Source organism: Musca autumnalis, unplaced genomic scaffold (genome assembly GCF_047663935.1).
Source record: "Musca autumnalis isolate F117 unplaced genomic scaffold, ASM4766393v1 scaffold_5, whole genome shotgun sequence".
Classification (NCBI taxonomy): domain Eukaryota; kingdom Metazoa; phylum Arthropoda; class Insecta; order Diptera; family Muscidae; genus Musca; species Musca autumnalis.
In genome coordinates, this window is record NW_027412088.1 from 170,867,516 (window position 1) to 170,892,823 (window position 25,308).

General features: G+C 35.9%; 2 protein-coding genes across 9 annotated transcripts in view; one reads left to right on the plus strand and one right to left on the minus strand.

The window, feature by feature from the left end:
• The first annotated feature begins 3,057 nt into the window (after positions 1-3,057).
• Positions 3,058-4,772, plus strand: Orcokinin (orcokinin). The gene is made up of 5 exons (XM_073955744.1): positions 3,058-3,120; positions 3,197-3,206; positions 3,657-3,776; positions 4,272-4,314; positions 4,399-4,772. Exons 1-5 carry the CDS (start codon positions 3,058-3,060, stop codon positions 4,598-4,600), a joined length of 438 nt encoding a protein of 145 aa, XP_073811845.1. The 3' UTR covers positions 4,601-4,772.
• Positions 4,773-10,283: 5,511 nt separating this feature from the next.
• The window catches only part of LOC141387765 (uncharacterized), a 53,812-nt gene continuing 38,787 nt past the window's right edge, over positions 10,284-25,308 (minus strand). For 7 of the 8 annotated variants that reach the window (XM_073957948.1, XM_073957946.1, XM_073957950.1 and 4 more), the window contains exons 3-6: positions 19,571-19,708; positions 18,604-19,489; positions 17,917-18,466; positions 10,284-13,451 (exon numbers count right to left, since the gene is read on the minus strand). In XM_073957948.1, the coding sequence (XP_073814049.1) occupies positions 12,390-13,451; positions 17,917-18,466; positions 18,604-19,489; positions 19,571-19,708 (2,636 nt within the window). In that variant the 3' untranslated portion in view covers positions 10,284-12,389. Of the gene's footprint in view, positions 13,452-17,916; positions 18,467-18,603; positions 19,490-19,570; positions 19,709-19,832; positions 19,952-25,308 lie in introns of those variants that run through there. The other variant, XM_073957952.1, reaches the window with a different exon arrangement.

Consider the following 25,308-nt stretch of genomic DNA (forward strand, 5'->3'; position numbering starts at 1 on the left):
GTTAAAAAATGCAATAGTAAACATAATTGTTCTGTCTGCAAAGGTAGACATCACACGCTACTCCATCGTAGTAAAAATAGTAAAACATCGTCAAGATCCTTGCCAAAATTATCACGTTCGTCTATTAATTCGAACTCCGCTTCTATTCGCATAACTTCCAAACAGAGTTCGAATCCTAGTTTCGATAATCGTCATGTTCTGCACACAACACAAAATAGGGATGTGCTCTTGGGAACTGCGATTGTAAATGTCGTTCACAATCACAGAAATTATGCCGTTCGAGCAATAATTGATCCCTCGTCCAAAGTCTCTTTTGTCACAAAGAGACTACAAAAAACAATCGGATTGCCTTCTCGACCAAGTCATACCACTCTGCCTGGTGTAAATACTAATAGTACATCGAAAGAAATTTGTTCGGTGAATCTTTCATCGCCTAAGAATTCGGAAAGTATCCTAAACGCTAATGTGTTAGTCTTACCTAACATTCCGAAAAACTTGTCGTCGTTGTCATCAATTTCGAATCTGCGTTCTAAATTATCTCACCTCGGTCTTGCAGATACATGCGATGACAAGCCGATAGATTTGCTATTGGGCGAAGATTTATATTCCAAAATTTTGTCGGCTGAGTCACCTCACATTGTTTTGAATTCGCTGGTGGCTCAGAAAACTATATTCGGTTATATCGTTACCGGCCCAATACCTCATATTAGACTTACATAGACGATTAAAGCGAACCATTTTAACAAAATCGTTGTTTAGTAAATCGAAAACTCGCACTCACTTGTAAAATTTCAAATGCTCAATTGAAACTGTATTTACGTACCTCTAAATCAAATCACACCGTATAATCTACTAACTCTAGTTTAAGTTTGCTCGCGAATTTAGTCTAACCATGTTGCCTTGCAGATAGCGCGTCAAGGTGGGCGGCTAATGTATAAGTTCGATACATTGGTTACGCCAATGTATACGTTCGATACTTTGTTTCCCCTTCTGCAGTATTACAATTAACCGCATTAATTGGCCGCTCTTTCGAGCTCAATGGGGAAATCTTCTCTGCCTTTCTTTTAGGAGTCATATTCGCCTGGTTCGGATGCTGGGAGAGAATATTCATTCTTTCCCACACTCTCTCCTAAAAGTCACATTCGCTCAGTTCGGATGCAGAGGGGCGCTTTCCAATGCTGCAGTCGTAGTTGATGTCACGGCCTTGTGAACGTTATTCTGCCCACCTGCAACTTCACTTGCTATTTAACTTTCGAAGGAGTCACACTCCTATTGCAATATCGTTTCGTAGCTTCACATACAAAAGGTAATGTTTCTCAATCGCAGAAACCCTATACCAACAATAAACCGAAAATATATTTGAAACTTATACACTCGTGTTTGTCTTTTTATTTCTTCTCTTTTCATCCCTGAGCTATCGACGGTCAGTGGTATCACGCCAACAGTAGGGTTAACAAATTTTAGACATTTTTGTGAAAAAGAAGTGAGATGATAATTTAAATGTGTTGAAAACAAACGAATATGTACAAAAACAAAATATGTGAACGGAAAACAAAAAGAAATCTATGGTTTTCATTCATAATTTTACGACTGTTTTTGTAATTGTCTGGACGCCTACGTCACAGAGGCAAGTTTTGGGTTTTTGACAATCAATACATGAAGTCCACTGTCCTGTCTTTTGTAAACTCAGGGTAATAGAGCTGGGTTTAGAATATACACTTATACGATTATTCAGTATATTGTCTTGATTTATTTGACATATATTGCATGAAAATGTCAACTTAAATCCAGTGGAATAGCATACATCATAGTCTAATCATACTCTAGAGCTGTTTAATATGACTGGAAAGTTTAGGAAATGTAGGTGGCATTGCGCTAAAAGCCTCGACACATAAGAAGCATGACATTCTTGCTGAAGTCATATCTGATAAAAGACCAAGTTCGACCTAATAAAATCACATTTAAATTAAGTCAAACTTGGTCTTTAGTCATTTACCAGATATGACTTAAGCAAGAATGCCAAGCTTCTTATGTGTCGAGGCCTTAAGGACGTTAACAACTGCCGCCATGACGCCCAAGCTGAAACAGTAATGAATAACTCATTCCCTTATAGAAAATATTTTACACCATTCATTCCCCTACCTATCCTATCTACACCGCAATCCTTTATCTTTTATATTACATGGTCACACTTCAAGCAACAAGTGTCACTGTCACAGAATGTAAACAATTTATTAATTGTACATATGAATTTAAGTACCTCATATTGTTTATTACCAAACATCATAACATCAAAAACAAAACAGTAGCTGACGTAGGTCTGTAATGTTAAACATATTAATTCTAATGAATTACTTAATGCGGACTGCTGAAACATATTGGACTAATGGAATTAGAAAACCACCAACCAACCGACCAGCATCGTTTACACTTTAACTTGTTGCATGGGCATAAATAATGGTATCTACGGAGGCAAGCACTGTTTGGTGGGTAACCAACCTAACCGCAAAAATTAAATTATGGGGAAATTATGTTATTAACAGACCACAACAGAACAGAATCACCAACCCACACCCACTATTGTGGAGTGGTGTTTACACACTAACAAGCGATAGATAGTTAACAACAGATTGTGTAGATGTGTTGTCATCGAGCCGATGATGGTGTTGAGGATTTTCTAGCGTTTTGTTTGATCATATGGCTAAATGGCTGGTTAGTGGTTACAAATCCTTAAAACAACAAAACTCCAAAGATATTTGTGGTTATGATGATAAGGTTAAAATGTGGGAGGCGGGGAAGGGAATAATTTCATTCTATTTGATGTGTTAATTGAAACATAGTGAATGCAAGCATACAGCTCCTTTGGTGGAAACAAAAATATATAAAAGCCAAGAGTCAAAGTGAAAAGTCATGCAGTACTCGGTGTTCGCTTTTAGAAGTAACAACCAACTAACGACCAGCGATTTTTACGAACGAAAACAAACGAACGAACAACACAACAAAAAATATCCTTCGAATCTAAGTATTTTTTGGAAGCAAACAAAAGAAAGAAGCAACATGAATTTCTATTTATTGTCAGTATTATTGTTGGCTGCCTATACCATGGCCATGCCACAAAAGGTAAGTTAAAAATAAAACAGTGATAATTTAAAACAGTGATAATTTTTATTTTAATTAATTTTTTTTCTCCTTTTAGACTCCTATATGTAAGTATTCATCACCCGAATATAACCTGCAAAATTCCCTGAATGTCAAGGCAATTTGTAAAAAACATAAGTGAAATGTGATATTCTCATCAAAAGATGGTGTGTTTACACGTTATAAATTGAAATGTGGCCCGGCCACCATTACAATTTATCATGCATCTCTCCCAAAGCATTGTGGCAACCCTTTCATTGGGCGTATGGCGTGTTTACACCTTATAAATTGAAAAGTTGTCCGGTTACCTTTAAAATTCATTTACAATAACTAATAGAGTGTTTACACGTTCTAATTCGTACTGAATAGTACCAATTCTCTAAATAAAAGTATTTCACACTATTTTTATAGAGAATGTATTGTATTGAACAATACATTTTCCTGTTAAATATGTTTTACATACAATCTTTACAATTGATAATTCCTTTTTCCCAATTTTGTTTTCCTTTTTTATTTAGCTTCTGAAGAGGAATATGCCACCATTAGAGGTAATCCATTGCATGATCGCTACCAAATGTTTCTTATTGCACCTGTGCGCACGGATGATCACCAAAGACATAGCTTAGATGCTATACGAGGTTTGAATGACAATGATTTGCTATCATTTATATATTCCAAAAGGATGGTAGATAAACGAAGCTTGGATAGCATCGGCGGTGGTCATTTAATTTAAGGCCTAAACACACATTTCAGTTGCACAAAATTTTGATTTCAATGGATATATGAATGAATGAAAAAACAAAAATCGAAAACATACCCCCATATTGATTAAGAGCATGTCGCATGTGACTAATTTATAAGTTTCATTTTCATTTATTTTGTTTAGCTTCTTTACACTATAACATATCATTTAATTTATTAATATTAACTTAATTAACTTAATGCATAATCTATTTCATTGTGTATACCAAAACTGTATTGTATAAGCAAGGCATGACAAGCTGGTAATTTGCATGACAATAATAGTGTTAAAAAAGAAAAACAACAACAAAAAATATAACAAGCATTAACATAAACCATTCATTGTATTTCTTTCTATATTTTTATAAAAAATTTAATCTTTTAACAAATAGCCTACTTGAATTCAGTCAATGCGGATTCCACACAAATGTTACGGTAGTATAAACAATTCAAACGAAATCACTTTTGAATTCCATTGATTCCCATATTTAATAATTATTTTTTTACAACATTTTACAGAAGACTGCTGTTGTCCAAATTGATAGCCCAATGTGAAAATCAAAATAAATCTTTGCGCAGCAATCTATGCTCTCATTTGCTGGAGGAAATCTACTACACCCCTGAGCTACAAATTCCCTCTGATGGTTCAAAGATCAAAAAGAATTTTGATGAAATTGACAAGGCCTCGGCTAGCTTTAGCACACTCAATCAATTGATTTAAACTGCCGTACGTAATGAGAATCTGAAGTTGACAATGCTCACGAGATATTAATGGAGTGCCCATAATGTAATATTATAGATCAACTTATAGTTTTTTATTTTAATTGTTTTTTAATGAAACAACGTTGTGAATTTACATTTAAACAAATATTTAATAAATCTGAAAGAAAGTCAAAAAGAAGTTTATTTGTTATTATTTATACAATCACCATCAAAAAGGCCTAAATAGCACTATTGTTTGGGTAAAAGCTCAATTTCAAATGGAAAGCAGACTCACAAGGTAGTTTTATATCTAGCAAAAAGTTTGCATCTAATAGTACGTTTATACATATATAACCGGATTTAACAAACCCACTGGGTTTTAAATGTCAATTCCATTACATATACGTCAAACCAATCCTGATAATGAAGGTTAACCTACCAAAAAGCTCTAATATAAACAGCATATAATAGCTCATTTAAACTAGCCATAAATCCTCAACTGGATTTAATAAATCCAGTACAAATCTCATTGCATTTAGGACGCATCAGCCCATCTGATGGACTTGGAAACGTCGAAAGAAGTTGTTGTATATTGAATTCGTTTCAAAAAGTACACGGCAAATTACAAATTTATTGTTTAATATTGAAAATGTTAACACATTATACTACTAAGGCTAAATAATGAGGTAATAAAGAATTATGTTGTCGTTTATGGGTATTTCACACGATATGTTATTTTACATATGTGCTGTCACTTTGTATATACATTTCGTATATAAAAAGTGACAACCCATATGTAAAAAACATATCGTGTAAAGTACCCATTAGACATCGTAAATATTAGTCTTGGCTGATTAAAATCGACTTTGTATATCAAAGCAAATTAAATTGTTTAGCCTTGTTTACAAATTTTGACATTTTAAATTATTTTTGTTGCAGCAATTCACCGATGCATCTACCTTGTTTCTTGTGCCAGCTTGTATTTTCTGGCAACATGTTGCATAAAACAGAGTTGTATACGAGGATTTATGCCGAATTTAAAACAAATCCATTTATGGGATCTCTGTTAGATTATAGCCGGATTTGGCAAATAAATCCTGATAATTCGCTAAATCCGGCTAATGAGGTCATATCTAAATTGCCTATAATATAACCAGTGTAAAGCCATGTTTACATTAGAGCTTTTTGCCTGGTTAAATTCCAGTATGAGGATTTATTTGACCTATACGCAATGGATTGTCAATTGAAACTCACTGGAGGAACTAAATCCAGCGATTTTAAGGAACAAAAACAAGCAAAGTGTCATTCAAATCTAAGCAGAGTTTTTCGAAAGCAACATGAATTTCTAGTTAGTCCCAATTTACATTGGGCGAGTTTACTTGGGGCAATTGTCATTTTGTAGTAGAGAGAGGTGAGGCATATGGTAACCCTTTGCCACTCAGCCGCAAGTAAACTCGCCCAATGTAAATTGGGACTAATGTAAATTGGTACTTATTGTCAGTATCAAGGCATATTTATGTAGGGTAAATGCCTGAATTACAACAACTAACAAATTTACAAAAACAACATTGTTGTTATAGAAAATGTAATGTAAACAAATTTTCTCAGGAAAAACATAAATACATTTTGAAAATTCAAATTTGAATCAAAATGTTAATATAAAGCATTCAGACTTGTCGTATGTCATTGTTATTACACGTTTACGCTGAAAAGAAATATTTACTTACTTGCTTAGCTGGTACATTACAGAACATTTGTTCCATAGGCCGAACTAAGAAAATATCTCCATTTCTCTCTATTTGTGTTGTTCGCACTCTGGAATACCGCGCCTTTTCATCTCATCATCTACTTGTTTGCGCCATCTATTCCTTGGCCTGCCAATTCTGCGTGCACCGCCAAGCGGTCCGTATTTATACGTCTTTTTAGCGGGTTCATCATCGCTCATTCTTATCATATAGCATGTACAGCTCGTGGTTCATGCGACGTCGATATTCACCGTCAACGCAGATTGGTCCGTAGATCTTTCGAAGAATTTTTCTCTCAAACACACCAAGCACTGCCATGTCTGCTTGCGCAAGTACCCAGGCTTCGGAGCCATACATCAGCACGGGTAGTATCAGTGTTTTGTAGAGCGTTATTTTTGTTTGACGAGATGTGGCTTTGTTTTTAAACTGCTTACTTAAACCAAAGTAGCATCTGTTGGCCAATACAATTCTTCTTTTTATTTCACAACTGACGTCGTTTGTTGTGTTTACGGAGGTGCCGAGGTAGACGAAGTCTTTTACTACCTCAATATTATAGGAACCAACTTCCACAGTCGGTCCGAGCTCAATGGACGCATTGCGCGTCGACACCATCAGCTTGGTCTTCTCACCGTTTACCGCCAGACCCACTTTAGCAGATTCTCCTTCGCCCTTCATAAAGGTATCAGTTACTTCTTTTACTGATCGGCCCATGATGTCTATATCATCAGCACAAGCAGGTAACATATGACTATTGGTGTAGATTGTGTCACTTCTTTTGACGTTTGCCTCTCGTATAACCTTTTCCAGCAGGATGTTGAAGAGATCACACGAAAGGCTGTCTCCTTGTCTGAAACCTCTTTGGGGACCAAACTCTTCGGAGAGGCTCTTTCTTTCTTTTAACTGAGGACCTCGTGTCAGTTAAAGTCATTTTACAAAGCCGTGTGAGCTTTGCGGGGATACCAAATTCAGACATGGCTTGGTATACCTTTGAACGCAGCGGGCTGTCGAAGGCTGCTATATATTCGAGAAAAAGGTGGTAGGTGTCGATCTGCATCTCTTGGGTCTTCTCCGCAGGGTAAATATCTGGCCAATGGTGGACTTGCCAGGTCTAAAACCGCATTGGTATGGCCAATTATCTCGTTGACCATAGACTTTAGTCGTTCGCACAATATCCCTGACACGATCTTGTAGGCAATATGGAGTAGACTTATGCCCCTATAGTTAGAGCATACAGTCTTATCTCCCTTCTTGTGGACGGGGCACAGGATACTCAGGTCCCAATCGTCGGGTACTCGTTCTTTCTGCCAGATGGTGCTAACTAGCTGATGGATACACCTTATCAGCGTGTCGCCTCCGGTTTTGAACAGCTCGGCTGGTAAACCATCGGCTCCTGCTGCCTTATTATTCTTCAGCCGATTTATTGCTGTCTTTACCTCATCTTGGCTGGGCGGTATACATTGAATACCATCTTCTGGGATTGGGACTGTGGTATCTTCGTCGTCTTCGCTGCTATTGGATACCAACAGATTTAAAAAATGTTCATTCCATATCCTGTGTACACTATCTGTATCAGTTACCAAATTACCTTGCTGGTCTCTACAGGAGGATGTGCCTGTACCAAAGCCATCAGTTTGATGCTTGACTCTTTGGTAGAATTTTCGGACTTCATTCTGGCTCCTGTACATCTCGATTTTTTCACACTCCCGCTTTTCCATCTCTCTCTTTTTCCTGCGGAAAGGACGTTTCTCCTCTCTCTCCTTTTCTCCCTGTAACTCTCTCGTGCGCTACGCGTTGCTACGGATTGTAAAGTAGCCCTATATGATGGCAGCACGACACTCCTGATCATACCATGGATTCCTTGGTGGAGGTCTCTGGTATCCAAGTATGGATTTTGCGGCTGTTTGCATGGAGTGGGCAATGCTTTGCCATTGATATGTTATCGGGATGAGAAGTGCTTTGATTAAGCAATTGGGCTAGTTGAGTGGAATATGCTGTGGCTATCTGTTGTGATTGCAGCTTGCCGATGTCTAACTTTCGTGTTGTGTCTGTTCGTACTTTGTTTGCTACGTTTAAGTCGGTGCGTACCTTTGCTGCAACAAGGTAGTGGTCCGAATCAATGTTTGCGCCTCGGAACGATCGTACATTCAACACGTTCGATGAATGTCTTCCATTTTTACACAACATGATTAATTTGATTTCTTGTTTTCTGATCTGGAGACACCCAGGTGCCCTTATGAATATCGAGATGATTAAGTCTGGTACTGCTAACTACCATGTTTTTTGCAGCTGCAGAGTCTATCAGCCTTATACCATTTTGAGATATTTCAATTTGGAGACTGAATTTCCCGACTGTTGGGCCAAAGATATTCTCCTTTCCAATTTTGGCATTAAAATCACCTAGAATGATTTTAATGTCATGGACAGGGCAACGGTCATGTGTTTCTTCTAAGCGCTCGTAAAATATATCTTTGGTCTGTTCGTCCTTTTCTTCAGTGGGAGCATGAGCACAAATAAAGCTGATGTTGAAGGATTTAGCTTTTATTCGAATTGCAGCAAGTCTTTCATTCACTGGGGTGAAGCTGGATACAAGATGTTTTAGTCTCCGACTAACTACGAATCCGCAAGCAAACTCATGCTTTACGTCATGGCAGCTATAATACAGTGCGTCACCTTTAGGTGTTGTTGTGGCGCCCTTCCCAATCCATATTATTTCATGTATGGCAGTAATATCGTCCTTGTACTTTTCAAGTACGTCTGCACATGTGAAGACTGCATCTTCTCTACAAAGATGGTCCTTAAAACGTTTGCGGGGTTCTTCAACTTTAGAGGGGTTTGTTTTTCTTTTCTTTCGTTTTTTCATAGTGGGCTGTTTTTTCTAGGGGAGGGTTACTAACCTGACGCCCAAACCCAAGTTTTTAACGTTCTTATGGGTGAACGCGCGGCTCATGTTAGCTCACTACCTTTAACGGGTGTTAAAGGCAGTTCCCCAGGTGACACCACGGGGAGGTCAGTGTCCACTTGAGATGAAAGAGGGACCAAGATAAATCCTGGGCTTTGCCATGTTAAAACCGGTCAGGACCGTTCCTTTTACAACTTTTACCACTTTATAAAGTACGGGAACAGGCTAAAAATTTAAAATGAAACGGGGTGTGTGTAAGTATTCATCTCTGAATGTAACCTGCAACATTTCCTGAAAGTTGAGGCAATTTGTAAACATAAGATATTCTCATCAAAAGACAGTTGGCAACCCTTGTTTCATGATTATGGCGTGTTTACACATTATATATTGAAGTGTGACCAAACCACCTTTAAAATTCCTCATGTATCTCTTAAGCTGGAAACACATACAACGTTTGAGTAAAGTTTTGTGTCGTTTTGGTCGTTTTTACACTGTTGGGCATGATGCCGAAAAATTCAAATTCATTTGAAATATATGCCAGCAAACACATCAACGCCGGACTTTGATGTCGGCGTCGCCCTGTTGTTGTTGTTTTTTTTTTGTCAACGCCCAACGCAAAACTTTACTCAAACGTTGTATGTGCTTTCAGCTTTATGGGTACTTTACACGATATGTTTTTACATATGTGTTGTCACTTTTTATATACAAAATGTATACGCAAAGTGACAACACATATGTAAAATAACATATCGTGTGAAGTACCCATTACCACAACATTGACGGCAACCCTTCGTGTTTACACATTATAAATAAAAATGTGGCCCGACCACCTTTAAAATCCATTTACAATAACTAATAGAGTGTTTACACGTACTACTTTGTTTTGAATAGTACTAATTCTCTAAAGAAAGTTTATATCACAACATTTTGAAAGAAAATTTTTGTCGGGTTAACCTCCTTTATGAGGATTTATTTGACTCATAACCAATATATTTGGCAATTTAATAAATCCAGCTGTATGTAAACGTACTCTAAGTAATTTAAACAAACAAATTGTATTATTTTTCAACAAAAAATTTAATTTTATTTAAAAATTTGAGCTCCAATTATCAATACATAACATTATAATGAAGAAATACATACAAATAATATACGATTGATTCTTTCATACATAAATTACAATTGGAAATAATGAAATTTTAAATTCGGTTTTTGGGGCGACAAAAAAATGTAAATCCAAATTTGTTCTTGTTTAACAATTTTAATATTTATTAACCAATACAATGTTTATGTGTAGTAATTAATATCGGCTTCGTTTCTTAATATTTAAAGTTTTTAATTTTATTTTGTTTATATATTTTTTTGTATTCCTAACTGTACAAAAAAAGAGTATTAATAATATTACACAAAAAAGATTCGGCGATAATGTAAATGGTTTTGTTAAAATGTAGGTGATTTTGTGTTATCGTTTTTTGATTTATGTGGTATTTTCTTTAAAATAAATTAAACAAAAAAATTTACAAAATATATATGTGTTTAATGAAAATTTGAAAGATGCAGAGACATGATAATTTGTGAATATTGAGTATTTGTTGTTGCTGTATTCTTTTCAATACGAAAATACATATTTTAGCTGGAGGTTAGGCTACATACTTTATGGGATTATTATCTAGATAAACGGATATATCATCTTTATGGGACCTAAGAGTACGTTTACATTTACGTAATCAAGTGATTTCGACTGTCAATTCTATTGCATATACGTCAAATGAAATCTTTTAGATTTCAGATGAATTTTTATTTAACGTATACACAATGGAATGACATTTGAAATCCACTGCATTTTATAAATGTAAACAACTAGCCCGATCATGAATAGGCCTGTTCGATAACTTCGCAAGTAAAAAGTATTTGCAAGTTCTTGCAACTACTTCTCACTTCACTTTTATTGAACAAGTTTGTTATCGAACAGCTTTTTGTAAAAGTTTGTACAAATTCATACAGACCTAATATCAACTCACCGTGAGGGCAGAGAGACAGAAATCACGGTGAGTTTACATTCATGATCGGGCTGAACATTTAAGAAAACATATGTCATATTTTTGAAAGTGTGTCCAATGTAAACGTAGCCTTATATGTTCTGCAGTTTTTAAGGTGTATGGGCACATGACAAATTTGTTTCCTAAAAACTCTTTGAACTTTTCTTTACGCTCAGATGTGGTTTTTACATTCTAACTTGTCGGGTGACCAGACACCTCTAACATGCTTGCAACAAAATTCGACATATCAACTTTTAATTCTACATAAATGAAGAAAGGGTAAATATTGTAAATTTAATGGGTATGAAATTATAGATAGGATCATATGTTTATATATAACAATTTATATAGTATTGTACATTATAGGCGTATATCGATACCTATAGTAGGGCAATGTGTTGAATTGATTGAAAAATTTATATGATAACATGTGGTTGTATTCGTAGTGGTGACGACATACAAATTTTCACTTATTTTGAAGTTCATGGTATCAAACATAGTCCCGTTCTACACTAGGGAAATTTCATTAAAGAAGTGTCATGGAATTATGCGTTCTTATGGGTACTTTACACGATGTGTTATTTTACACATGTGTTGCATATACATTTTGTATATAATAGATTTCAACTGTCAATTCCATTGCTTATACGTCAAATGAAATCCAATGGATTTCAGATGAGTTTTCGTATACGCAATGTAGTACGTTTACATTACGTAATCGTTATTTTACATATGTTATTTTACATATGTCTTGTCACTTTTTGTATTAAAAATGTATACAGATAAGAACGCATAATTTCGTGATATTTCTTTCATGAAATTATTATAGTGCTGAACTGAATATATCAACGCTCAGCGTTGCTGTCATCCTCGTTTATGTGTTCTGTTTTCGGTTTTATTCTATTTGCTTAAAAATTTTTATTTTTGGAAGTGGAAGGTAAAGTAGCGACAATTTTTCCAACTCTTCTCCCATCAATCCCGTTTACTAATATGAAACTTTCATTGTCTGCAATATAAGAAAGATTTTAAACCAAAATTTGTCCATTTGTCAGAATTGGAATGTCAAAATTAGATATTTTATAAGCCATAGGTATCGATATCTCTATCCAAGTTGTTTTTTGTTTTCTAACCTAAATATGCAAATGGATTATAGCCAGGTGGGAAATAACCAGGGAATGGATTTGCTGTTGGCTGAACGGGCACCGATGTTGTTACATATGTTGTCTGTTGTGTGGGTACAACTTGTGTCGAATACAAAGTGGTATATGCTGTCTTTGCACCAAATGTCAGTTTCAAAATTTTACTCTGCGTCTGGGTGACAATTGTTTGTTGTACCACCGGCGTTGTAATTGTCTGATATTGTTGCAATTGTGGCAAAAGGAATGGATTAGGTATGGATGTTGGTGGTAGTATGGGAGCTGGTACCGTAGTTGTATCCACCACATATTCAGTTTTTTCCACCACACCCTTTGCCTTGGACAATGTACGATAGAAGGTTGAAGGTCCATTTGTTATGGGCACCACATATGATTCCCATAGAGTTTCTAATTTAATAACAGGTCGAGAGTTGGTAATAACATTTGCTAAAAGATTTTGTGGATCTGTTGTGAGGGTGGGTAATATGGCGGTGGCCATAGTTCTATTGCCCAAACCATCCAAATCAAAATGATGTTTATGATGGTGGGATGACTCATGGCTAGATTCTGGATTGTTGCCCTCATCACCAAATTCCAAATCTAAATTAATCTCTGAACCCGCCTCATCCAAATTACCGACAAAATCTTGGAAACCATGGAAATCTTTAGTTTCCATATCGGGTGATGTGGTTTTCACCACTGTTATTAAACTTGTCATATCAATTGTTTGTACCAAAGTGTGATAGGATGTTACGTTGTGGAGTTCATTGATGACAGGTAAAATTTGGGTTTTCAATTTTTGATTAACAACACTAAAAGATTCCGTTACCGTCTCCAAATAGGGTGTATACGAGTCATTGTTTACATAAATTGGCGCCAAAGTGCTAACACTGCCCATCAGCAGGCCGCTGCTAGGTCTCTCGGTGGCAGCCAAAATATTTTCCGTCAAAGGTTCATCGTCATTTCGTGGCTCGATGGATGGCTCACTGGTTAGGAACTTTTCAATGGTCGAGGTGACGGTAATGTAGCGTGTCTTTTTCAAGACACCAGCCTGGAAGAAAGAGAGAGAAAAGGTGAATGTGAAAAACATTATTATAACAATATTAAAAATAAGTGAGTGTAAACAAGGTTTTTTAAAGAACTTATTTCACTCAATAGAATTGCCTGTTAAAAATCCACGGGATTTTGTAAATTTAAAGGTACTCTAACCTATTTTATACTGACATCTAAAAAAGGTGTTTTGGTCAAATACGTCATGTATTTGACAGATACCCAATGGAGTTGACAACTTTAAGTATTGCTTTTATTATAACATGTTTCATGTAAATACTGCTTTAGAATATTCTTGACCATTTTACGAATACTTCGATGTGTGGTGCCACCGTGGTGCAATGGTATGCACGCCCGCCTTGCACGCAGAAGGTCGGGGGTTCGATTCCCCGGCCAGGCAACATCAAACATTTTTCAACGGTGGCAAAATACCCCTCAGTAATGTTGGCGACATTACTTGAGTATTTCAGCCTTGAAAAACTTCTCTACAAGTGGTGTCTTAAGACACGCCGTTCGGACTCGGCGATAAACAGTAGGTCCCATATCATTGAGATAATATGAATCGGGGTGCACTCATTGATATGAGAGAAGTCTCCCTTGTCCCGAATGGGATGTTGTGGAACAATGTTTTTTTTTTTTGTTCGATGTGTGGCCAGGCCGCTTTAAAAGTTATGGGTACTTTACACGATATGTTTTTTACATATGAGTTATCACTTTGCACATACATTTTGTATAGGAGAAGTGACAACTCATATGCAAAATACATATCGTGTAAAGTACCCATTAGGAAATTACCTATACGCAATGGAATTGACAGTTTTAATCAACAAAATTTCGCAAATGTAAAAGAACTCATCAAACTTATTCATATTGACATTTAAAACAAACGTCTTGGCCAGGTGTGTCATTTATTTGACATATTCAATGGAATTAAGATCTTAAAAGAAGTTTTTTTTTATTTATGCATGATGTAAATGCGGCATTCGTTTCATGTTGAAGGTTTTAAGACCAATACGATATGTGTCCAGGTCACATTATACGTTGGGAAATTATAAATATAGGTGTATTTACGCCATAATAGAATGCGTCACTATGCCATGTTTACATTAGAGCTTTTTAAAGCAATCGTCATTGTCAATTGCTTTGAAAATATGTCAAATAAGTGTGTGTGTAAAGACTCAAGGGATGACAATCGCTTTTTAAACATGTTTACATTTACGAAATCAGTGGATTTCAGCTGTCAATTCCATTGCATATACGTCAAATAAAAAGTCATTTGAAATAATGTGAATTTCACTTTACGTCTATGCAACGGAATTGACACTGCTTTAGTGTCTTTTTGATGGCTTTAAGACAAGTTGGATGTGTGACCAGGCCATTTTACAGTGAGAAATTAAAAATACGGCCACATTTACACCATACACCATCTACTCGTTTTTGGAAGCATGTTTACATTTTCGAACGGCAGTGGTTTTCAACTGTCAATTACGCAATGGAATTGTAAAAAAAATAAAAATCATATGAAAAAGCCACACGCTGAAACTTTCATACGAAACTTTTCCATTATTGTGGCGTTCTTAGGTCGAGTTCATTTCATAAAATTACTTTAGTATAAAACTCGATCTATGAACGCCAAAATAATGGGAATGTTTCGTATGAAAGTTTCATCGTGTGGCTTTAGAGATATGGAATTGAAAATTGAAATCCACTAAATTTTGTAAATATTAGCGTACTCGTTAACCTTATTTATACTGACATCTAAAAAAAGTATGGAGACTGTCATTTATTTGACGGACGGATTTATTTGACAGATTTCCAATGGAATTGACAACATAAAACATGTTTAAGGTTGAAGGTTTGATATGTGGCCAGGCCGCTTTATAAGTTGATTCATTTAAGTTACAGTTGGTTTGCATATAACCAGATTTAATAAACCCACAACAATTAAATAAAAAAAATTGGCCTATTTCCAAGGAATTGACCACTTAAAACATGTTTGATGTAAATGCGACTTTATTCTCTTGTTGAAGTATCTATTCATGAGTTGATTCATTTGAGATATAAGCTGTGTTCCAGAACTAAAAAGTTTTTACAATTTTTACGACTTTTACACATTTTACTCGAAAAAGCGTTCCCGTACACAAAAAAGTTGTAAAATGTTCTCTTCTCTTTAAACAAAAATGTCGCTGAATGACGCTATATTTAAAAACTTTTTACACGACAAATTTGGGCGATTAAAAAAATAGTAACATGGTTGCCGGCGTCTGATTGGCTGATACGCCGACTTCGACATTTGTTCCATTTTTTTTTGATTTTTCCGTTCCCGAACTATTTCAAAAAAACTTGTGTGTGAGAACAAATTTTTTGCAGTTCTCTCTTTTACGAGTTTTACTATTAAAAAGTATGGGGACGAAGCTATAGTATGGCTAGATTGGAGTTTTTTGCCGGGTTAACTTCATGAGAATTTATTTGGCGTTTGCGCTATGGAATTGACATTTGAAACCCAAACCCACTGGGTTAATCCGGTTAAGTGTAACCGGCGTAGTAGTCCCAATTTACATTAGGCCATTTTCCATGCGGCAATTGTCAGTTTGTGGGTGAGATGGTTGCCTCTCAACACCGCATGGAAAACTGCCTAATGTAAATATGGACATAGGCCATGTTTATATAATACCCCGGTTACTCTTAACCAGATTAACCCAGTGGTTTTGGTTTACAAATTTCAATTGCATAGCGCAAACGTCACATAAAACGTTTCGAAGTGGGTTTACCAGGGAAAAACCTTTAGTGTAACCGTACTATTACAGTCTTTTGCAGGGTTATAGCTGATTTAGACTAGCCATAAATCCTCGACTGGATTTAATAAATCCAGTACAAATCTCATTGTATTTAGATATACATTTTGGAGGATTTAAATGACAGTCAGCTGATTTTTGTTCATAGCACAATTAGCAAGGTAGATGCATCTCATCTGATCGAATTTGAAACGTCAAATGAATTTTTTGTAAATTTAATTCGTCTCAAAAAAACATACGTCAAATTACAAATTTACTGTTTAATAGCTCATTTAGACTAGCCATAAATCCTCAACTGGATTTAATAAATCCAGTACAAATCTCATTGCATTTAGATATATTTTTTGGAGGATTTTAATTTCAATCAGCTGATTTTTGTTCATAGCACAATTACCAAGGTAGATGCATCAGCCCATCCGATCGAATTTGAAACGTCAGAAGAAGTTGTTGTAAATTAAACTCGTCTCAAAAAACATACGGCAAATTACAAATTTATTGTTTAATATTGAAAATGTTAGCACATTCTGCTACTAATGCTAACTAAAGAATTATTTTATCGTTTAAACATCGCAAATATTTGTCTTGGTTGATTAAAAATCATCTTTGTATATCAAATCAAAATTATTTTTTTCGCATCGTTTACAAATTTTGACATTTTAAATTATTTTTGTAATAGCAATTCACCGATGCATCTACCTTGTTTCTTGTGCCAGCTTGCAACTTTTTGTATTTTCTAGCAACATGTTGCAAAAAACAGAGGTATACGAGGATTTATGCCGGACTTACAAATCCACCCAATACGAGGATTTATTTTTGTATGGGAAATCTGGTAGATTTTGACCGGATTTAGCAAAAAAACCTGATAATGCACTAAATCCGGCTAATGAAGTCATATCTAAATGACCTATTATACCCCGTATAAACGGGGATTTAACAAACCGACTGGGTTTTAAATGTCAATTCCATTGCTTATATTTCAAACAAATCCTCATAAATAAGGTTAACCCTGCAAAAAGCTCTAATATAAACAGCATATTAACCTTCTTAAAGAGGATTTATTTGACGTATACGCAAAGAAATTGAAATTTGAAACCCATTGGGTTTGTTAAATCCGGTTATATATCGACACCTCCAAATAATAGTATGCTAAGTCTGAAAAGTGAGTTTTGCAGGAGAAGCTCTCAAAGTTTACAGTTTTCTTTGACCTTCACTACTATTCTGAGTAAACATTTGTTTATAACTTCTGTTCGGATTGACCGATCATTACCAAAATTTGACAGAATTTAAGTTAAAGGACGTAAAATGTAAAAATGTAAAGAACTTGAAAACATGCTAAGTCGACTTATGCTTGGTTTACATTTACGAAATCCACTCGATTTCAACTGTCAATTCCATAGGTTAAACGTCAAATGAAATCCAGATGAGATTTCATTTGACGTTTGAGCTATGGAATTGACAGTTGAAATCGAGTGGATTTCGTAAATGTAAACTTAGCATTAGCATACTATTGTTTGGAGGCGTCGATATAAACGTACTATTATAGTAGTTTTACATGTAACCAGATTTATTTAAAAGCGTCATTTAATTTGTCATTTTCATTGAATACCTGTCAAATAAATAATGTATTTGCGGCATCCTGTTAAAGTTAAATTATCCATTCGTTCCCCTTACCTGAAATATAAATGGCTTCTTAATTGTGGCAATTTCATAATATGTATCTTTAAAATCAGCCGGTGTTGAGATTTCCACATTTATGGTTTCCGTAAAATATTTCTGTTTACCCTCTTGATCGATATTATTGAGAACGGCACCATTTTGGGAACCCTCAAAATCTAAATCACTTTGATTGTAAATACCGTTGCCATTGAGGAAATTATTGTTTTGGAAATTATCATTTACACTCGATTCTGGATACACCGAGGTGACATTTGCCAAACCCAGCGGACCATTTACTTCTATCGATGGTTTGCGAATTGGAACACGCGGCTTTGGTGAAGTTTTGTATTGCCAACGTCCGGGTGTACGATTCAATTTCGTAATATGTAAATTATTGTTACTTTCTAAGTCGGGATTGGAAATTTGTAGTTTGGGTTTAAATGCACGTTTTACGGTAGCCTCGGTGGTGGTGGTTGTTGTGGTGCCGCTGTTGCTATATCTAGGTTTTGTGGTGCTCGATGATGATGATGACGACGAAGATGATGAATGTTTGTTTTTGTTTTTCCTAAGAGCGGTAAAAAAGAAAGAAAAAATAACAAAACCGTAAAAGAAATGTGTGGAGAAAGCCAATGAAATTCAAAATGAAACATTACATAATAGTTCGGAATTTGTTGATCAAAACAAAGAAACAATAATTTATACCTTTTGGGCTTATTACGGGAACTCGATGATGATGACGATGATGACTTAACAATGACCACATCTTCTTGAGGCTGGGGAGTTGTGGTTGTAGTGGTGGTTGTACGATGTGAACCTTTTTTGCTGCTCTTTCTTGAACTTGAGCCCGAGGTGCTGCTGCTACGATGGCTTGGCAGCTTAGAAGAACTGGCTGACACTTTAGGATGTGATACGGGAGCTGCTGTCTTCAGAACTTGCAATGTTGAAGAAGCCCTAATTTTATGCTTTTTATTTTTATGTGAACGACTTGATGAGGAGGCGGCAGAGGCAGTTACTTTTGTGGCCAAAACACTACTGGTGGGAGCACTATTCTTTTCTGGTGTAACAACAACTGCTGGGCGGGAATTTCGATTGTTCGGTTTCAAACTGACCACTCGATAGTTTTCTTCCACATACTGGGGTGGTTGACGTGAAAGTAAATCATATTCCGGATCATGGACAACATTGTCAATAACTACCGTTGATGAGGATGGTGTTGATGCTGATGATGACGACGATGATGCTGCTTCTTGTGTTACAATTTTGGGAGTCTGAACTGGTTTGGTTTTTGAAGTACTGGTTGTTGGTGTTGTTGTTTGTGCTGGCTCCTCTTGTGCGTTAACCTGTGATGCCGGTACTTTAGCGGCTGTTGTTGTTGTTATGGCCTTAGTTGTTGATGTTTTCACTTCCGTAACTTTTGATTTCGTTGTACTTTCTTCTTCGTGGCTTGTTTTTACTGTTGTTGTTGTAGGCGAAGGTTTCAATTTTGTAGGATTTATTGTCGTCTCATCGGATATTTTGGGTGCTACAGTCTCCAATGGAGTTGTTTTTATTACAACGGGCTCTTCAGTAGTGGGAGGTGGTGGAGGACCTTTGGAGGAGATCATAAGAAGGCGAATATTTAATATTTTCTATACTGGCTATAAAGAAATACTGGAAATTAAAAACTTACTGTTCGGTGTCGGAGGTGGGGCACTTTGTGGTGAAAACACCATCACCGTGTTACCAATGGTAGTTGTAAAATCCAAAAATCCATATATGGTTTGAGTGAGTAGCGGGACTCCATCACCAGTCGACAAATCCAATTGAGCTGTGGGAGAGAGTTTTTTAATCAGGTAAATATTTCAAAACTTATCTTATTTATATTCTACAAAATCCTATTTTCAAAAAGTTTGAACCTAATCCCGATTCGGTTCTCCTCTACATATACGTACCGCCACTCACAGAGACGGTTTTTATAAATTAAACTAAAAAATAGTTTCTACATCCTTTAAAATTATCAAAATATTGGATAATGTCTTCCAGGATTTGAACCTATGACCTATGATTTGAACCTTAACTTAAAAAAAATGTAAAAATCTTGTTTAATAACAATAATTTGATATGTGGGCTGACTGCTTTATTATATGGACAAAAATAGTTTTGTGTGATCTACCAGACTTATACCACGGTTACACTTAAGCGGATTAACCGAGTGGGTTTGGATTTAAAATGTCAATTCCATAGCGCAAACGTCAAATAAATCCTCTCGAAGTGGGTTAACCCGACAAAAAACTCTAGTGTAATAGGCCGTTTATATATAACAAGGTTAACCCAGTGGGTCTGGGTTTCAAATGTCATTTCCATTGTATATACTTCAAACAAATCCTCATAAAGAAGGTTAACCCTGCAAAAAACTATAATATAAACGCCGTATAACAGTACTATTATAGTACGTTTATATATAACCGGATTTAACAAACCCACTGGGTTTCCAATATCGATTCCATTGCTTATATTTCAAATGAATCCCCATGAAGAAGGTTAATCCTTCAAAAAGCTATAATATAAACATGGCCTTACAGCTTGTTTATATTAGGGCATTTTGTCGAGTTTTAGCGCATTTGCATATAACAGGATTAAATAAACTTACTGGGTTTCAAATGACAATTTCACTGCGTATACGTTAAAATGCAAAGCTACAATGCAAACAGCGTTTTAACCTTCTTTATAAGGATTTATTTGACGTATACGCAATGATTAACATTTGACAACTTGTTTCACTTTGGTTTATTAAATCGTTTAAATATTAAGATTTAAGAAGTATTATTCCTCAATTTTTAAACCCAGTCCTTTAAAACAATTTGTTCCATACGCCACATTGCTCGTAACTTGGCAAAAATGGGCAATTTTTTTGTTCCAAACGCCATCATTTTTGGTGCGGAACAATTCGTTTTAGTCTCTTTTTGTTCCATACACCAAACGACATGGATATGAAACAAAAAAGTTCAAAGTTGTTTTGTTCCATACGCAGGGCTTTATCGATATGGAACAAAAATACAAGATTTTTTGAGTAACAAAGTGGATATGGAACATATCGACATCCAAGTATCTCCAAAACTATAGGAGACAGAAGAAAAACGATTAAAAAATCTGAAAGAGCTCAGTTTAAAACCTAGTAAGGTACCTTTTTCTCAAAATTTCAAAAATGGCGTATGGAACACTTAAGCGACGATATATTGCATGCAAATGACAAATTGTATCTACTGGAGTTGCTAAATCAAGCATAGTCTAAACGGGGCATTATAGTACGTTTACATATAACCGGATTTAATAAATCCACTATATTTCAAATGTCAATTCCATTGATATGTAGCCAAACCACTTAATTTTATAGAAAAACGTCTTATACTATGTTTACATTTACGAAATTCACTTGATTTCATCTGTCAATTCGGCAAAAAACTCTAATGTAACAGTACTAATAACAATACGTTAGCATATAATTGGATTTAGTTTTCAACTGTCAAATCCATTGCATATATGTCATATAAATCCTCATAAAGGATGTTAACCCGGAAAAAACGTAAATCTAAACATGGCGTAATAGTTTTTGCATGTCCAATAGAGCTGGCAAACTATCGTATTTTCGATATTTTATTTAAAAGAATCGATAGCTATCGATATTATCTTTAATTTGTCATGACCATAAATTTGGAAATAAAAATGGCATTTCCGCCATTATGGTTTTGTTGATATTTTACACAAGTACTTCACAGAAATATAGAGGAGAAAAACCAATTGCTTTTGTTTAATAAAAATACACAAACACACAATTAACTTTTTCGAAAAGTTTGTACGTATGACTACGGACTTACTTTCTCACATCCACAAAACTGAAAAGCTGCGTACTGTCTATTCATTTCTATAGATTTTAGGTTAGGGTTTTTTTAATCCGATAATATCGATAGAAAATATTATCTGTCGACATTGAATTTTTAAAAAAATAATCGATATTATCGATAGCGCCATAGATTTTTTGCCAGCTCTAATGTCCAGAGATACATAGTAGAGCTGGCAAACCATCGATATTCCCAACATTAGATATAATGTTTTAAAATATCGATTGCTATCGATATTATCGTTAAGTTGTCATCGTCATTAACTTGGAAAGAGAATAAACAATTGCTTTTATTTTTTAAAAATATTAAAAAAATACATTTTACTTTTCCGAAAAAGGTGTACGTGTGACTACGGACTTACTTTCTCACACACACAAAACCGAAAAACAGCGAAATTTCTATTTATTTCAATGAATTTTAGGTTGGGGGTTTTTGTTCCGATAATATCGATAGGCAAAACTATATATCGATATTTAATTTTTTTAAAAATAATCGATATTGCCATCGATTTTTTGCCAGCTCTAATACATAGGAACTTTTCCTTACTATGCGTTTACATAAGACAATTTGTCTTAAAATACATCCCTGACATACATACATTTGTCGTTTGTCTCCCAGCTGTCCATAATTCTTTCACAGACAGCTAGATGGGCTAACAAATTTTTGACATTTTTGTAAAAATGAGTGAGATAATAATTGAAATTTGTTGAAAACAAAAGAACGTGAAAAGTAACAAAATATTTGAACGAAAAGAAAAAGAAATCGATGATTTTCATTCATATTTTTACAACTGGTTTTGCAGTTGTCTGGACGCCTTCGTCACACGGTCAAGTTTTGGGGTTTTGACAATCAATACATGAACTCAACTGTCCTGTCATGTGTAAACGCAGGTTTACAGCAATTGACGGTGAGACAAGTCGTTGAGGAATAGGGAATAGGAATAAAGCTAATACCCCTTTTAGACTATGCTTGGTTTAGGAACTCCATTGGATTAAAGTTGTTATTTTTGTGGCATCTCCGTCCCCGCAGTTAACAAATATGATGAGTGATGGTAACTCTGACAAGAGGCAACAAAAAAGAAAACAGAAGTTAGTTGCTCGCGAAATCTTCAACACCACAGTTGTGGCAAATCGACCTAATTGAAATTGTTTTCCTTTTTACTAAATTAATATCAAATAAATAGTTTAAAATAGTTGTTAAGAGAAGTGACTGTCTTTTATTTGAAAACTTATGGTTGATTCAACACGGCAACTGAGACGACGCAATCCAATCAACTATAAAGAGGTCGACTCCAATAGTAGTGAAGACGAAGCCGAATTCTTCGAAAGCAGCAACATCGTAACGGACAACAATATGGCAGAAGACTTGCAACGGCAAATCCAATCGCTTCAGGAACAACTGGCTGCCTTGAGTAGTGCCACTCGGCATGAAGACACACGACCTAATCTACAAAAGGTACACATTCCTAAATTTAACGAAAGAAACCCGCATTTATGGTTTGCGCAAGTGGAACGTTCATTTGCCCTGTGTAACATAACAGCGGATAACGACAAGTTCGATCTGGTGAGTGTCCGTCTTGAAGACGAAGTATTGTTGTCAGTTGAAGACCTTATCACAAATCCACCGGACTCAAGCAAATATTTAGCAATAAAAGAAAGAATTATTTCCAAATTTGCTGAGTCTCCCGAGTCAAAACTACGACGTTTGCTACAAGGTGGTGAAACAAACGGCATGAAACCAACGTCAATTTTGGCACACATGAAACGACTTGCTCCTGGTAAAGGCAACGAGGCAATCATCAGAACACTGTTTCTTGGGCAAATGCCAGAAAACATGAGACCTTTTCTAACCGCCTGGGAAGAAGAAGACCTGGAAAAATTGGCAAAAATTGCTGACAAAATGTTTGAAGCAAACAACAACAATTGTGTTAATTCTCTCAATGTTAATTCTCTCAATTAACCAAAGAATGTCTTTCGCCGATATGTGCCAAACAATAAGGGAACTTTCAGATAAGGTCGACAAAATCCAACAACAAATTGGTAAGCATACATGACATCGTTCCAAATCAAGAAATCGTTCGCCAAGTGGTCAAAATTCAAACCAGCGAAATTTGTGCTATTTTCATCTCAAATTTGGTGACAAAGCAAGAAAATGTAAACCTGATTGTTCACGATTTCAGCCGGAAAACTAACTGGGCTGTCGTCAGTCAAATCGGTTGGCGACAGCAGCAATAACAACAACGCTTGTGAAAAACGTCTACATCTTTACGACAAGTCAACAAATTCACGTTATCTCATTGATTCTGGATCAGCGGTATCAGTCGTACCCCCATCTATAATCAAAGAAAAACTCAAGCCGTCCAAACTTACACTTTTGGCTGCAAATCAAAGTGAAATCAAAACATATGGTGATTGTGTATTGAAACTCGACCTTGGACTTCGACGAGAATTCAAGTGGTTATTTGTGATTGCTGACGTGCACACACCAATAATAGGTGCCGATTTTCTAGTCAACTTTGATTTACTCATTGATCTCAAACAAAAACGTCTTATCGGCAATAAAACCAAATTATCCAACGGTGGTGTAATTTTGCAAACAAAACAATTTGAAATTTCAACGTTGAATTCTGCATCTCCTTTCGCAGATCTACTAAAGGAATTTGAAGACATTACCAAAACATCAACGCTTAGGAAACCAACAGACGAATTAATTGTCGTACATCACATCGAAACAACAGGATCTCCAGTTGCTGATCGTCCACGACGTCTTTCGGGTGATAAATTAAAAACAGCTAAAGCCGAAATGGATTATCTCATCGAACAAGGTATTTGTCGTCCATCAAAGAGTGCTTGGGCTAGTCCTATTCATATGGTTGCTAAGAAAACAGGTGGCTGGCGTGTCTGCGGTGACTATCGTAAACTCAACTCACAAACAATTCCAGACCGCTACCCTATTGCCCATATACACGACTTTGCAGAAAATCTTCACGGTAAGTCAATTTTTACAACTCTTGACCTTACAAGAGCCTATTATCAAATACCCATGGCTGAAGAAGACATCGCAAAAACAGCAGTATGTACTCCGTTCGGATTACTAGAATTTTTGTACATGCCTTTCGGTTTGAGGAACGCAACACAAACATTCCAACGTTTCATGGACAACGTGTTCCGAGGACTTGACTTCGTATTTTGTTACATCGACGACATTATCATTATGTCCGAATCTCCACAACAACATCGAGAACATCTTCGTGTAGTCTTCGAAATTTTACGACGCTTCGGACTCACCATCAACCCCAACAAATGCCATTTTGGTGTACCTGAGGTAAGATTTCTTGGCTACATAATCAACGCAAATGGTTGTTCCCCACCCACAGATCGTATTGATGCCATAAAAAATTACAAGAAGCCAGAAACTATCTGTGAGCTTCGTCGCTTTATTGGTGTCATAAACTACTACAGGCGCTGCATACCACATGCAGCACATCAACAAGCACCCCTTAACGAACTCGTTGGGAATTCAAAGAAAA

Bases quoted from the DNA above. Each gene is read 5' to 3' on its own strand.
- Orcokinin (XM_073955744.1), top strand. From the start codon at position 3,058: ATGAATTTCTATTTATTGTCAGTATTATTGTTGGCTGCCTATACCATG. The intron at 3,777-4,271 runs GTTTGAATGACA...TTTAACAAATAG, and splicing joins TAGCTTAGATGCTATACGAG to CCTACTTGAATTCAGTCAAT. The intron at 4,315-4,398 runs GTAGTATAAACA...AACATTTTACAG, and splicing joins GATTCCACACAAATGTTACG to AAGACTGCTGTTGTCCAAAT.